At 46.7% G+C, this 16,148-nt stretch overlaps 1 protein-coding gene across 7 annotated transcripts in view; it reads right to left on the reverse strand.

Moving 5' to 3' along the window:
* Window positions 1–3,268: 3,268 nt before the first annotated feature.
* The window catches only part of ETS1 (ETS proto-oncogene 1, transcription factor), a 128,707-nt gene continuing 115,827 nt past the window's right edge, over window positions 3,269–16,148 (reverse strand). For all 7 annotated transcript variants that reach the window (XM_048217183.2, XM_026505419.4, XM_057316619.1 and 4 more), the window contains 2 exons: window positions 7,971–8,089; window positions 3,269–7,076 (listed from right to left, as the gene is read on the reverse strand). In XM_048217183.2, coding sequence (XP_048073140.1) covers window positions 6,861–7,076; window positions 7,971–8,089 — 335 coding nt within the window. In that variant the 3' untranslated portion in view covers window positions 3,269–6,860. The remainder of the gene's footprint in view (window positions 7,077–7,970; window positions 8,090–16,148) is intronic.

Below are 16,148 nucleotides of genomic sequence, written 5' to 3' on the forward strand. Positions count from 1 at the left end.
ACCAGTTCGTATGACCATTACACCATTCTCAAAGCCCTTCCGAAGTTCCCAATCCCATCTCTCCTTCTCACATTTGGCATATTCTTGCCTCAAAAAGGCAGTCCCAGATCAAAGCTCATAGTCATCATCAAACTTTCCGCCTTGTGAAGACTGTTGGCACCTCTTCGAGTCACTGACTGTTTCCAGGCACATCTGGGGGACAGCCCTCAAAACGGGAGAGGAGTCACAGCTGAAATTTTGGGACTTGCCTGTGGAAAGATGAAAAATAGTCTGCTACTGCCCAGGGTCAGTGTGGAATGGGCAGGGAGAAGAAGGTAGTGGCTTTCTCTTGACCCCCTCTAATTCCCACAAGTGGCTGCCAGAAACTTCCTTGCTCCTCCCTGTAGTACCCCACGGAGTGAGCAGAGCTGACCCGACATCAAAGCTCTGTGAAAATGCCGTGGGTGAGAGAGCACTGGAGCCTGAGTGGCAGGGAGGAGAGATTAGGGACAGGACTGTGAACTCACAAGGGCTTTGGGGATCGCACAGCATGTCACGAGACCTGGTGGTCTTTGTTGATTCTCTCGCGTTGCCATGGGCAGTTGAGCGTCACTATCATGACTTTGGACGTCAGCACATTGAGATAGACCAGGCAATTGAATGAACCTGGCTTTCTCAGGATAGAAATATTTTCCAGGAAAATGGAAAAGGGAAAAGGGATTGGAACATGGAGTAAAACAGGAAATGGCAGAGGCCAAGGGGCCGAGGCAGAGCCACCTGACTCCCTGATGTGCAGTTTGAAATTCTCATTAAGGGTTTCTTACTTCAATCTCAAGCCTTTTCTAATTTTCTTCAATTGATCAACACCTGCTTTTATCGGCATCCCTAAATCTCTGTCTCCTCGCCAGAAGTGCCAGGAAAGTGCTTTTCTCTTCTGTTATTTGTTGTTCTCAGCTGAGGTTCCTCATAGCATGGAGGGATCCCCAAGAGCAGCGGACACCAGCAGCATGCTGAGTCTATTCACCCATAAAATGGCAAGGGCCAGCTACCCAGGTCACGTATCCCTGTATCTGAGCCAGAGAAGACCTCTGTACAACCGAACTTGCATGACAAACCACCTTCCCAGAGCCACCACTGGGGAAAGGCAGAGGAAGGGCTGTGGAAGCAGAAAAGCTTCCTTATAGAAAGAAACACTGTCCTTGTCCCATGTTTCATGTATGAAGTGTACCTCCTAGTAACTGGGACTGTACCTCCCGTGGACGGGGGGCCGTTAGCCAACATCATCAAAGGAGACTGTTGGGTGGTAACATGGCCTAATGGAAAGAACAAGGGCTCAGAAGTCAGATGGTGCTGATGAACATGATGACCTTTGGTACGCCCTTCCACAGTAAGTTCTAGAATAAAATGAGCTTCCTGCCAAGTAAACACGGAACATGAATAGACAGATATCTTCATTAGGGTCACAAAGCCAACTTCTACAGGGACCGGGCAGGAGCGTAAATGTGTGGGGTTGACCTCCTGGACACAGGAGATTCATGTTCACTTTGAGGGACACCCCGCACTCAGTGTCACCATGGGTGCTTGCTATAAAGGAACGTCGGTATTCAAAGACCTCCCGTGACCCTGCCTCATACATGAGTCCCAACACTGTGAAGGCCAAACTGAATATCTTTATGGTGCACAAGATCAGCCCACAGTCTAGCCCACGTGTAACTTCTCATCTACATTGCCTGCCTCATTTTACCCAAAGCACAAATCCCAATCCTCTTCCTTTTTAGGTTGAAATAGCTCTGTTGCTGTTGTTGTTTGTTCGTTTGTTTGTGTGTGTGTGTGGCTTGAGTGTTCTATCTTGCTCCGCCATAGCAGTGGTAAGCCAGAATAGCCTCGTGCAATGACTTTACCCCATAACTCCCGGAAAGCCAGTCAAATCTGGATTTTTGATGACCCGCTTCTTCTGAATGACTTCCTTTTTCCTTGCGTTTCTTTTTATCCTCACCCTACCCTATTCCCCCAAATCCTGCAGTTGTTTTAGACGATAGGGTCTCTGGCCCAGCTGCAATATGGTGGCCTTGGCAGTATCATTAAGAGAAATCACGAAAGCCCAGTTGCCTGAGACTTCCCCTCTCAACTCTAGCTCCTTGTTGGAGAAGCAGAGGTCTAAGCTTATTTCAGTCAAGCATATCTTGTATCTTTTAACCTGGTCAGCATTAAATCAGATACTTTGGGAGAGAACAGCAACTTGGCACCAAAGGATAAGCTCTCCGACCAAATTCTTGACTGAGGCAGAAACCTATTCTCTGTGCCCTGTTTATTCAAGGGGAGAGAGCTCAGATGTGGCCTCAGGTTGGCTCAGGAGTTATGGCTTTGCTTGGGTTTGCAGCTGAAGACTAAAAAATATAAAGACCTCAAGCCAACTTCCCCAAGTCTCCCAGTGAGTGGTGGTGGCTTGACGGAGGTGTAGGACCCTGAGCCCCCCTCGTGGCCGGTCCAGCTCTCTAACCACTAGACCACACAGTCAGTGTTCAACGTGCACTCAGCAAACCTCAAGTTCCAGCCCGGGAGAAACAGATTTTCCAAACACAGAGCTCTCTTTGTGAACAATTCAGCAAAAATTCTCTTTCCAGCTGTGAGTCGGGGATTCATGTTGCAAATGCTGGTGTTAATTAAAAACATCCACCTTCCACAGTTTCAACAACAAGAGAAAAAGTACCACGCAGGATGTGTTCCTAAGCACTCCTCCCCAAAGCACTTATAAATATGATTTTATTTATGACATGGGGGTTCGGGCAGATATGATCCTTCCCCCTTTCAGCCCCCAGTGAAAGAGTTGGGGCCAAGGAGATGAATGTGATGGGTCCAAATTTGCACAGAGCAAAATTAGTATCAGAAGAAGAAACCAGAATACTGTTTGTGTCCAAAGCATCAGCTAAGCTGTTCAACTTTCTGTGTTAATATCAGGAACTTCACCCAGTTGAAATGAAATGTTTATCTGTTGAGTCATAAAAAACTTGCTTCACGTGGCTCTTCGTTCCTTCAGACATGAGCAAAATGCGGTGTGACGAGACCAGGAACATTCCACAAAGGATGACACCGTATATTCAATAATCGGGGCACAGCATTATACTTCCCTATATTCTCATTATAAGTTTATTAAGAAATCTTTAGTCTTGAGATGTGAGATCAGCAAGACCGAACTACATTTCTTCCTTAGCTTGTCTCTGGTTGGTGAGTCTGTCCTGCTTTTTCACACATGCACCAGACAGGAAAGAATCGAGCCAAACCCACATTGTTATGAATGAATTTCTTTGTTTTTAATCTCACACAGTTTAAAATACAATATGAAATCAGGCTACAGTATATAAAAAACTCTCCAGCAAAATGATGTGCCAGCATCAGCTACTAAAATTAACAAACAAAAAACTCCCCCATAAGAAATTTTTTTGCATTTAAAAAAAAAAACACATAGACACTTACATCGCTACATCTCTAAGCTACCTCAGTTCTGATTTTTAAAAAGCACCTGCTTTTCCTTTTTTCATCTTGCTTTTAAATGTTCAGCTTTTAAAAAATATAAATTATATGAAAATACAAGTTGGAAAATAGTCAAACACAATATAACATCTTTTTCACCCCTATACTTCTCAGCTTAAAAAAAAAAGTATTCTTAAAAAAAGGTCAGTAACTGAGGCAGTATTCCTGATAGAGATAATTTCATTTTAATATATATACTTTATATATGTATATGTATACATATATTTATGGTTCCTTGAAACTTCTTTGGAATGTAGATATGAGTTCAACACATTTATATAGACCCCAACAGAAAGCAGCATGCACAGCATGACTAGAACAGAGAAGGTGTGATTTTCACCATGAAGATTAGGCAGGTTAATGCTCTAAAACCCAGAGTGTTCGTCTCCAAAGTGAGGAAAAGCACATCGGATCTTTGAATGCTACCTCCGATCCCCAAAGCCACAAAACCAGGGCTCTGTGTAGGGAAGTCCCTCCCCTGCTTGGAGAAGGAAACAAAAGTGACCCTGAACCCAACAGCCAAAACCAACATGGGTTAAGGCATCTCCAGGAAAATAAGGGTTTCATCAGCTCACCAGATCTGCCCATCCTTCCTCTGAAGTTAACATGTGTTTTTAAAAAGCATAAATGCAACAATTCTGCTACATTTCCAGTGTATAAACCACCCACCACTCTTCCTGGGATGGTCTCTGGCCTCTGGACAGAAGGAGAAAAAGCATCTGGCCAGATGCACAAAGCTGGCTTCACTAGCGTGCTATCTACAAATGCTGAAAACGGCGGACCTAGAGAGAGAGGCGTCTTAGCAAACAAGCGGGCTCAGGAGGAGGTACTTTCTTCTCTCTTAACTGCTACGGAGTTCTTGCAGGACTTAGACACGCTCACACGAGGGGAGTTCCCAGCAGAAATGCAAGAGGAAAGGTTGGATGCACTGAGAAAGTCACGTTCTGCCTGGTTGCGAACAGCAAGCGATGGCCGATGCCCTGCCTTGGTTCTACTCTTGCCCGTTACTGAAATGTGGAAAGACTTCACTGAAAAACCCAGGTATTATTTTAGCGGCAGTTCTGCACGTCTGCAAGCGCGCACACGCACGCACACACGCACACACATACACACGCCTCTGCCAGTGCCCAACAAAGATCACATAATCTAAGAGAAAACAATGTAATCCAAAGGTTCTGCCTCACACTCCCTGAGCAGCTCCTAAAATATTTCGAGAGCTTCATTAAGGCACCCGCATCTGGAAGAAGGTGAGAATACACAGCTGGGCCAACTCTGCCTTTGCTTTCCAAGTGGGCACTCCGATTTATCAGTATGAGGAAACTCAGGAATCACAGAGCTAAGCTCCTGATAATTCAGGCTCTGCAAGAGGACCTGGAAGTCAATGATCCACTTTCTTGAAGATATGCTAGCAGGTAGTAAGTACTTCCAGTCTCTCAGCCAGAGCCCAAGAAGGGCTCGCCCTGAGAAGCCCACCTTAAATGTCCCTTCGCCTCTCCCACTGAAATCTGCAAGAGAGCTGTCCCTCTGTCATTATCCCTTTTAATCAGGCATCTATCTGGGGGAGGGGGGTGCAAGTGTATTAGGCACTTTTCCTCACTGGTTAGGTGTTTGTTCCCACCCTCCCCACCCCAAAAAAAGATCCAAACCTTTGCAGACCACCCTTCAACACTGCCCCAGTCAAGTGAGTTTGTCGTTGAACTTTGGAGGAACTAGAAATCTATTCAAATCTCACGGACCACCTCATTTTCTTCACTCAAGCTCCTTTTCTTATGTTTCCTTTGCCTTCAAGTCATTCGTCTCTTCTGTAATTATTAACCCTCGCTTACCCTGTGCCAAGATAACAAATCCAAGCACGGGCCGAGTAGTGTCTGCACTCTTCACTCTGCCTACACGGCCTCCCCTGACACCTGACTCCACTAGCTGAAACTCTTCAAAGGAAAGCCTTGCACTTCTCCTCCCAAAGACAGCCAAGCCACATTTTACTTCTATGCAACCTTAACTTCCATTGTTCCTAAAACCCAGGACGTCTATATGGCTTTGTCAGACACTCTTCACCTCAGGTCATGACTGCATGGCTCTTTCACTCACCAATCGGAAAGCTGGACGTTTCTCTCTACTGGGTAACAGGGTGGGGGGAAGCAATAAACGTAGGTTGCTGGGACAATGAGACATAAAGGAGAAAGTGTAGAGTGTTGGTTTGGAATGACATGCATTCAGGACTTACTTCCTAAGACCTGAGGAGTAATGCCCATGCACACAGCTTTGATTCCAAGTCATATATGTTATAGGTATAGAACCAATAAAGAACCAAGTCAGTCTTCCTCCTTTCATCTCCTTTCTATGACTTCAACAGTGCTCCTGGCTCCAAAACCAGGGCCGCAAAATACATTCAGTTCGAAGACTTAATGCTTCTTAGTTCAACGTTAAGTCCAAACCCCAAGAATCCACTAATGACAAGTAAGAAGAGGGGAGTGATCATTTTTTAAAACACAGATGAAATTCACATGCACAGGTCCCTTGTACCCAAATCAGCATGATTTTTTTCCTTCATATAGAAGTCACGTGAATTTGGGATCCCCGATCTCAGTGACAGCACTTTGCATTTCCAGTGGGGTCTATATAAACAGTTTCCTTGCACTGTGACAGAATCCTCAGCTGGCAAACGAAAACAAACTTACGTGACGCCGCAGTACTGAGACCACTTTAGAGCTTAAGACGATTTTTAAGAAAAAAAAAAAAATACTGGCACAAAATTTAATAAAATAAATTTTAACACAAAAAACAGTTTGGGCCCCTCCCCACTGAAGTCCATCTTTGCTTCGAAAGTCGAGTAAAAAGTAAATAGTCCTTGGTTTTTAGTGCATTCCCCAAACAAATGTTTTATCCCACCTCCCTCTTTTTTGCCCTCCCAGAGCTAAAAACAAAAGCAAATTAATTGCCTTTTCATGGGTCTCATGACTCCTGATGTGTCAATTTCTTTTGCTAATAGGTCTATAACTCAAGACACATTTTTTTTTTTCATGGACGATTTTAAAAAAATAATGGGACACGTGAGTCTCCTCCTCCCTTAAGCCAGATTCTTCAGGCTTCTAAGAAGACCCTTCTCTCTCTCTCTTTCCTGAAAATTTGCTCAAGAATTTTTCGTCCCACCCACCCCACAAGTCCTGGCTCTTTTTTTCCAACTGTGTACAATTGACTGTAGCTGCAGCTCACTTAGCTCCCACCCCTGAATGTAAAAAATGAGTTCTGGAAAATTAAAAATAGAATAACGATTAAGAATTAAGAGTCCGACCAACATGGTTGTTCTTCGACACGTCTCAGCAGAGCTTCCCCGACCCCTTCGGTGTCCGTCACTCATCGGCATCGGGTTTGACGTCCAGCATGGCGTGGAGTTCCTCGGGCGTGTAGCCCAGAAGGCTCTGCAGGTCGCACACAAAGCGGTACACGTAGCGTTTACCCGCTGTCTTGTGGATGATGTTTTTGTCATAATAGTAGCGTAGGCCACGGCTCAGTTTCTCGTAATTCATCTTAGGCTTGTTTTTCCTTTTTCCCCATCTCCTGGCCACCTGAAATTAAAAGAATAACAAGTGAATAAGAGATGGGGTAAAAACCTAGAGGATAACCCCAGTAGACACCTTGATATGCCCGTATATCCATTCATGTTGACCCATGATGTTCAAGGAAGACGGCTAGAGATTCACGCGCACGGAAAATCTCTCTTGCACCCAGCTATTCTGAATTCCCACTTCAAGAACTGGGCAAGATTCTCTAAATAAATGAAAATACATTGACCCTGTGTTTCTATGTAACGGAGTTGAAGTATTGGGGGGGGAGGAAGACAAGCAACACCATAGATTCTTCTTTTTCTTTATGTTGTTGGTAGGCTATGCTCGCTTTGCAAGCGTGAAATTTAGTGCGAGGGAGTGGAGCGAATCAAGCTTGCGTTTCATCAAAGGGAACCATTTTTTTCTGTACTGGGGTGTGCTATCCTCTCGTGTCTGCCAGACCAGAGATGTTGTCTCTCTTGTTCAGTGTTTTCAATTCTGTCATGCTCAGATTCGGGCAAGGCACAGAGCAATCACTCAATAGGCATTTGTTGAATAAAGCAATACATTAGTGAACAGATTGTACTGATCTTCCAAGACCTCTTGAGTTGCCCAACCCCTTCCAGAAAAGGCAACCTATATTTACGAGGGGCCCACTGTGTCCCAGACATTTCTTGTGTATGGTATCTGTGAAATCTTGGAAAACAAATGGGCGGTATAGATATTTCCTCTATTGTCTAAAGGATGCAACTCAGTCTCAGACAGGCTACGTAACTGGCTCGAGATTGTACCAGCACCAAGGGGCAGAGGTGGGGCTGGAATCCTAGGAAATGTCATCCCGGCCCACATAACCACTTTCCAGAGTTCACTTTCAACCCCCTTCCACACAGCGCTCACGAGTCCCTCCCTTCTTACCTCATCTGGGTCAGAAAGCTTGAACTCCCAGCCATCTCCTGTCCAGCTGATAAAAGACTGACAGGATTTATCAGTGAGTAATTCCAGAAGAAACTGCCACAGCTGGATTGGTCCACTGCCTGGAAACACAAGCCATTGTGAATCATTACACCAAAGGCTCGGCTCTGCCAGCAACGAATCCCATTATACACAGCGCTCCTCCTGCCTGCTCTCCAGTCCGTCCAGCCCCAGGAGGATGAAGGCGGCACATAGCACAGAGGCTGGGGGAGGTGCTATGAGTTCCAAAGGACTGAAGGTAAAAACTTCCTACCACTCCCCCCCCCCAAAAAGCACTTACAATATACTATTGTCTTATCAATATTATTTTGACTTAAAGGTCAGTCCATTTTTACTGCAATGCAAACTCTAGAAAGAAAATTACTGGATCTATCCTCTGAGACACTCTAAGGCGGCATAATCTTTTGTGCCTTCAAGAACTAAGTCATTATTTTTGCCTTAACTAGCAATAAAGACATTAACTAAGGAATATCTTTGCCAGTTCCCATCTGAAGTCAAAGCTCCTAAGTGCTTCTCTATATTAGAGAGCCTCTGGCCCCAGATTTGTAAGTGACAAGGATCGCTATCCTGGGGTCATCTAAGAAGGACACAGAAGTTAGACATTCTTTTGGTCACAGGCACGCACCCAAACTAAGAAAGGAGAACGTCATCACTCTATAGGGATTAACCTGCCACCCATGAAATCCTCAGAGGTCAGGTGAGGGCTGTCTCAGAAATTCTTCATGGGTCAGTATATTCTAACACACACACACACACACACACACACACACACACACACACAGAATTCTCGTCTTAGCCATCAACGCTGCCAAGATCTTAGTTCTGGAAAGCCAGACATATTCTGATAGTCCATTTATCTTATGCTAAAGGATTTATGCTAATAGATTTCCCATTAAGATAACTTTCTATTCAGATATGACAATGCTGCCAGTGATTCCTATCTCGTTTCTGGGTGTGGCCAGAGAAACAGATACGGGTCCAACAGTCTGTGGTGCTTGCTGTCGGGTCTGCACTTACAGCATATCTTAGAAGCCATCTGGACAGGGGAGGGAAGATGAAGGAGGCCAGGAACACTAACTCAGACAGGAAAACTTGACTTTCGAAGGCTCTAATCCTGAACCTGAGCTTCAGATCTGTCTGATCCAAAGTAAAGTGAGATTCAATAGGAAACAAGTTTTTTTAATCTAAAAAAAGAAATATTCTTTATGATCTAGAGAAGTCATCTCTTATTATACCTTATACTTCCACAAGGTATGTTCACATGCATCATTTTGCTTCCTCCTAAAATCCACTCCCCGGCCCTCTCTATAGGCAAGGCACAACTGGTCTTATTGTTTCCATGCTTTCAAGGCAGAAAAAGAAAAATGCTCAGAAAAGCGATGTGACTTTGCTCCAGGGCTCTGAGTCTAGCGCCCAGGCCTTCAGACTCCAAGCACCAGGGCAACAGCAGCTGACCTGAATATTCCTTGGGCAGCCAAAGGACGCATCCCCCAGTAACTGCCTGCTGGGGGCCATTCCCCGTGTCCTCTTCAGCACAGGCCAAGCTAAATACGGAAGAGGAAATGGCTCTACCTCATCCTTCTAGCATGCATCTTGAGCTCTCTCAAACCATCCTGTGAGAAATACCTTACACACGCTCCAGCGCAAGATGATTCAGTGGACCCTACGAAATAACTGAACATTCAAAGACACAGCCCAGAATGCTACCCCAGGGAAGCCTTACCCTCTTCTGTTACCCCTCCTGTTAAGACACCGTTTCAGACCCATTTGCAGATTTCTTGGGAGTTGAGTTCAAGTTACCAGCTACTACTGCCTGCCTGGGCTCACAGGACGAAACGGGACATGATAGGAGGAATCTGTGGAGAAGCCATTTTGGATGGGCAGGCGTCAGTCCACATACTGCTATTAGGAAAGGCTATGGAATTTCTGGTAGCCAAGAAATTCAGAAACAGCAGCTGTAACAACCTTGCGAAAGAACAGGCTTCCGGAAGCTGTGCGAAGTGACTACACACCCAAGAGCATTGTCTTCATACTCTTTTGAAGAGAGACATAACAAGGAAAAGTCAACTACTCGGAAACTACGTGAATGAGCCCTGGAGTCTGCAGTCGTCCCCCGGGGCCAAGCCCACAGACGGGAGGCATAACCCAGAGAGACGAGTCTCGGATGAAGAAAAATGCAAACCAGAGCGGGGCTTGTCGCACTCACTATGCATGGGACACCGTGCATGATGCTTTCTGTTCATCTCATTATTCCTTACACTTACTCTTACTCCAGGGAGTAGATACGAAGATTATCAAATGTGCTTTTACCACTTTTCACAACAGAGAACTCTGAGGTACTGCGTCACTTGCCCACTGGCCTCGCCACAAGGCCATTCAGAAGTAAAATGGCCGTGAATGGTACCCAGGAGGTCTGACCCCCAGATCCTTCATCTCGGTACTGCTTTGTCCTTAGACAAGACCAACCAGGGGCGGGCATCTGAACAGCCTGCCTGGTTGAGGTGAGCCACGGGATAAAAAGACCAAGCCTTTAAAAAAAAAAAAAAAATCTCTTCCTCACCTCTCACAGCAGACACAGGACACTGGGTTGGCCGGTGGTTCTCCCAACCCTCCAGCCACGGGAGACCTTGGCGTTCACCTCCACAACTAACATGTCCAGCCCCATGAGTCAGACCCCTCCTGGTAGCCTTTAGGCTAATGTCACTTTACTGTTTCCTCCTCCCACTATTTACCTGCAAACCTCTTTCCCACTTTTCATCTTCATATCCCGTTGGGGAGTGGAGGGCTAGTCCCATCAAGCTGAGGAAGGGGAAGGAAGGACATATTGGGATCCTTCTACCCAGGCAAGTCCTAGTCACTGGCAGGGAGCAGCAGGCACGTTTCAGGTCCCAAAGAGAAAGGCCCAAGAACACATCCCAGTCCCTTGCCCTTGGGATGGGGCAGCCAGAAAGTGCAAAAGGGGGAGTTTCAGTCCTGTCGCTGGAACGAGCTCACAGAGGCAGGGATGTCAGACAGAATTATTCCTGCTGTTTGCCCTGCCCAGTGCCATTTCTCGAACTGAAATGTCAGAAGTACAAGCCCTATCTGCCTGCACCAGCCCCTGCTGTCTGTATGGCCGGGGTGCGGGGGGAGGGGGTATAGGGTAAATCCTTGTCTGCGGGTTTGGCTTTATTCTCATTTGTGAAGTTTCCTCTGTTCATAGGGAACATAACACTGAAATTTGGAAACTAGGAGCCCAGGTCATGGGTGAAGTACTGCTCAAGTTCTTTTTACTCTTTAAACCAAAGGCAAGAGACAGCCTAAATAGGGAAAACAGATGCCTAACGAAAGTGTAGGCACTTGAATAGGGAGAAATGTCTCTGGGGCTTCACAACAAGAAAGTCAATATAGGGTGACGTCAGCTCCAGTCTCCTTCCCCCGATTCTGGAAGAAAGATCCTGTAAGCCCACCCAGTGCTGACAGGCACACACAGGGCTCCTGCCATGGATTCCTAAAGTAGCCGTTCAGCCTTCCGAAAGCGTGTATGTGGTACCAAATAACAGGGATCCATGAGATCCCCCCCGCCAAGATGCCTCCTTTTTGCTGACTCTTAAACTGCCCTTTTAGCGGTGGGGAGCCGTAACTAGGAAGGACGTGGAATTATTTATTCTCCCAGCTGGAAACACCAGGTCTGGGCAAGCGTTCTGGGTCGAGGGTAGGTCCATTCTCTGGCTGGACTCGTGGACGATCCTACACGGGAGCTTGCTTCCACAATCAGGGTCACGTTCATGGCAGGTCTGGGAAGGGATATCAGGGCCTCTGATGGAAGCACGCAGCTGGGAGGTAGTCCTAGGATTGCAATGCACTCTGGAGACCCTGCCAATCACATTCACATCTCGGCCCATGGGAACTTCTTAGGCCCCAGACTTGCTGAAACCCAGACATGAGGCTAGCACTCCCAGTTACAGACTCTCCCAGAGGACATTTCTGGATTGCTTAGTGTAGCTCTGCCCAAACCCCTGGGGCCACAGGGCTCCTCCAGCCCTCACCCTTGCTCCAACATATCCTAAAATTGTAAAGCCTCTTCCTCACTCTCCCTGTACGTCCTCTCACCCTGGGCCCAGCCCCATCCACCCACCCAACTGGACGGTGCTCCCAGTGACCTTTGTCCCAGGGAGCAGAGAATGGTACTAAGAATAGTGCCAGTCATGGGAAGGGGGAGTTCACACACTCGATGTGACTCACAATGGTGTCCCTGTCTGGGGGCCCCAAGGCAGTCAACGGCGTCCTTCACCATGCTGCCCCGGGTGTCACACATCAGGAATCCGGTGGCATCACTGGGAAACTATGCTTCTCAAGTAGAAACTCTCGGCCACAACAACAGAGGGGTCCCTGTTAGAAGGGAGTCTCTCTCCAGAGAAGTGAAGGAGGGAGGGCACCCCACAGACCCACAGACCCACACACACACACACACATACACACATACACACACTGGCTGGGCCTGCACACCCCTGCTGACTGCTCCCTCCAGTTCCCTCGCTGGCTGTAGCCGGGGGATTTCCTCTGACTGCTTTGTTCTTCTCAGCTTTTGGGTAACAGGAAAGTTCTTAGTACAACACTGACAGTCCTGATTTGAAGAACGTGATGGAACCCTAAAAGCAGAAGTATCAGGTGGGGACCCTCAAGGCACTTGAGATCCAAGGTGTCAGTCTCATTTTTTTTTTTTTTTAAGGCAAAGCTTCAAGTAAATTCCTACTCCTCTGGGGGATGTTTGAAGTCCCCTCTCCTTGTCTAGGAACTGGAAGGCCCACCATCTCTCTTGATGGGGGCTGGTTATTAAAAATCCCCTGTTGCTTTGCTGCTGTGCTTGTCAGTATCCCTTACTCTGAGTCTAAGGGAACAAGTTCAATACACAGCAATGGACCGAGGACAAAATCGTAGTAAGATTCTCCTGGGACTCATCCTTTCCATTTGGCAATCTGTCCGTAGCTTCTCATTTTCTAGTCCATGGCCACGGACTCAATGCTGGGGAACGGGTTGCGGGGCTGGACTGCAGTTTTTCCTTTTCCTTTCAACTGCAGGTCCTCACCCCGTCATCAGTGCCCCAGCGTGAGGCTAACATATGAGAGCTGATTTCCATGCACACAGAGGTCAGCACGGGGCAGTCGTGCTCTCTGGTAGCCTTCTAGCATGGGTTTGCTTCCACGGACACCAAGCCTGACGGTCTGTCTGCTCCATGCCCATCTCTCATCACTAGAATCGAAGCTCTCAGGGCAGAGATGGTGTTTTTTCACTGGTGCAATGCAAAACGGAGATACTGCCTCACCAACGAACACCGACAATCAAAAAGCGACTTGCAGTTGAATGAGCTGTTAGTGCCCGGTGCGCACAGACTGCGTCTTAGTGACCCTTCTTTTCTCGGCGGCAGGAATGGTACTTCGGACAAGTGCTCAATAAACATTTACTAGCTTGGGCTGCTGAAACACTCGTCCTCTGCAGAAAGGTGTCTACTCCAGCTGCTTCTCTCTCTTAAGCCCTATCTGGGACTCATCAACATGAGTGACTCCCAGGCTGCTGGATCAACTTGTTCCCCAAAATAAAAACGCCCACACCGCCTGTCCTTTGGGGATTCTTCTGCTACTTTGAGAAGTTAATCTCTTCAGCTTGACTCTAAAAGTCAAATCAAATACCTCAGTGCGGGCAAGACACCACGTTTATTTTAACCTATGAAACTCTCATGGTTGGTCACCCTTGCAACAGGGCAGACTCTGCCCTAAGAGCGCACATCTGGCAGGTGGTCCTAAACCAGAGGAACGGGCCTTGACTGGCCCCTCCCTTCCCCCCAGGTGTCTCTACCCACAGCCAAACGATGATGGCAAAAACAGAACACGCGAATCCAGAAATGACCCATCTGTTCACAAATCTATCTTCCTCTCCTGCCACTGTAAAGGTGCCCGCCACGGGGGGTACGGGGGTGACCCCGGAGTCTAACAGGGATCACACCCTTCCTGTCAACCCCCTTCTAAACGATCATTCACAAAAGATGGCCAAATCTATGTCCGCAAAGTCCTTATGAAATGAAGTTGAATGACACACAGGAAACATACTGACCATGTCTTGCCCTCCCGCTCCCGACAGTTTCTTGCCCTCTGGATCAAGCTCAACCTGAAACTACAGACGTCTTCTGCCCGAGGATGAAGAATGGCTCATGGTTTGGCCACCAAGGCACCGGGAGGATTGTTAAAGGAAATGGAAGGGTGGAGACTGCTTGCCATGTTGGTGTGGGGTTATGTCTGTAGGTACATCTCCCCCACTTCTTCTGAGTTATGCCCATCCTTGGCCCCCACCCCACCCCGAACTCCTCTCCAACACGATCTAAATGCGGTACATCCCGTAACTAGCCAACAATGCCTTGGCTCAATGAACCACATGTTCTAGCAGTAAGTTCTTATATCAATGGCTGATAACTCAAGGACAGCAGTTGGGGATATAGGTTCTAGTAATTCAACACACAAGCACACTATCTGACAGGTGCTTGAAAACACACTCCATGAACATAACGGACAATGACTTCATGGACTTGCATGTATTTACTGCTGAAAGAGCCAGCAGCTAACAACGGAAGCAAGTCAGAAAACAGCTCTCAAATCATGTAAAACCAGCCTTTGATGTCAAGTCCACATCCCCGGCAAGTTACACCAAAAGAAAGGAGAAAGAATTTCAAAAAAATTAAAAACAAACAAACGTGTCAGGCAGTGGAAAACTGAGAGATGAGAGCAGACAATACCCTAAGAAATTAAAAATATATAGATGGCCAAGGAATGCCCCAAGCGGGGAGGTCAAGCACCCAGCACTTTGCACCCACTTCCTCCCTGATTCACTGCACGATCTTACGCAACTAATTTAACCTCTCTGGGCTTTAGTTTTCCCATCTCTAAAATGGAACTAGTGATCCCTGCTCTTCCCTGGTTTATAGAGATGTCAACTGAATCCCTGTTATTAAAAATAGATAAATATAAATATATACACACACACGTATATACAGAGGCAACCACAGTGCTGAACATTCTGGGAACCATATAAAATACAACAGTGAGATTGAACAGAAGAATGAAGCAACAGAAAAAGTATTTTTAAAAGCAGACTTTTCAAAGAAAGACAAGCAAAAAGGATGAAATTTTAAAAAAATAAACATAGCAAAAGCACTAGATAAAATTCAATTATTCTTCCAAGAATTGAATTGGCCTTTTACACAGCAACTTTGGAAAAGGATAAAGCTGCAGGCTACAAGAAAGGTTGAAGTACATCAATGTGACATTCTGAAAAATACTGTGCATGAGAACGATCAGTGTGGATTTGTTCAGTTTGGGATAAGTCTGTGAAGTTCTCGCTCTGATTCAAAGTAGGTACGCACAAAAAAGGACAGATGCAAACTGCTTTGCAAGTGAAAGTATCACAGACATTTAGGGTTTGGGGAAATCTTGGCCACAGACAGACTTAGATCCTCTTTCCCCCAATGTGCTTTTCTCCCTAATCATTTATGCTCCTCACAAAGCACACTCCACCTAATTATTATGTAGGGCTGACCCAGGAATTCAGCAGCACTGCCGCAAATGTTGGGCCTAGAGTTTGGGGCCTAGAGACAGATCCCAGGGCATGAACTGAAGGTAAAGCAGAAAGTCTTCTCCGGCTAATCAATGTCCAAGACAGACCGGGCCACAAGCCCAGGTGGCAGGCCACGGGTCGGCCAGGCTGCCCCACCTGGAACAGACATTAAGTGAGGCTCCCCAGCCCGTCTGTCTTGGCCTTGAGAACAAGACAGTTACGCGCGTTAGCGTGTGGAGGAAAGGCCCTTGTTTTTGCTTGGGGTCGCCGCACCTGCACATGTACAAGTACACCTGTGTGGGGGTGGAAGGAGAAAGGAGACTGGTGTTCTCTTAAAGGGGCAGCCTGTATTCAAATGCAGCCACCTCTTCCCTCCAAACCCAAGGGCTCTGTCTAACCATAGTCAACCTACCACTCAGACACAGACTCGGACAGAGAGCTGGGGAAGCTCAAGTCAGGAAGTGGGTTCTTTAGAGCTTTTCCTTCTGATGTCTTCTAGGTAACTGACTGTTTTAAGAAGTCACCAGAAAGGGTTAG

Source organism: Ursus arctos, unplaced genomic scaffold, assembly GCF_023065955.2.
Source record: "Ursus arctos isolate Adak ecotype North America unplaced genomic scaffold, UrsArc2.0 scaffold_22, whole genome shotgun sequence".
Taxonomy (NCBI): domain Eukaryota; kingdom Metazoa; phylum Chordata; class Mammalia; order Carnivora; family Ursidae; genus Ursus; species Ursus arctos.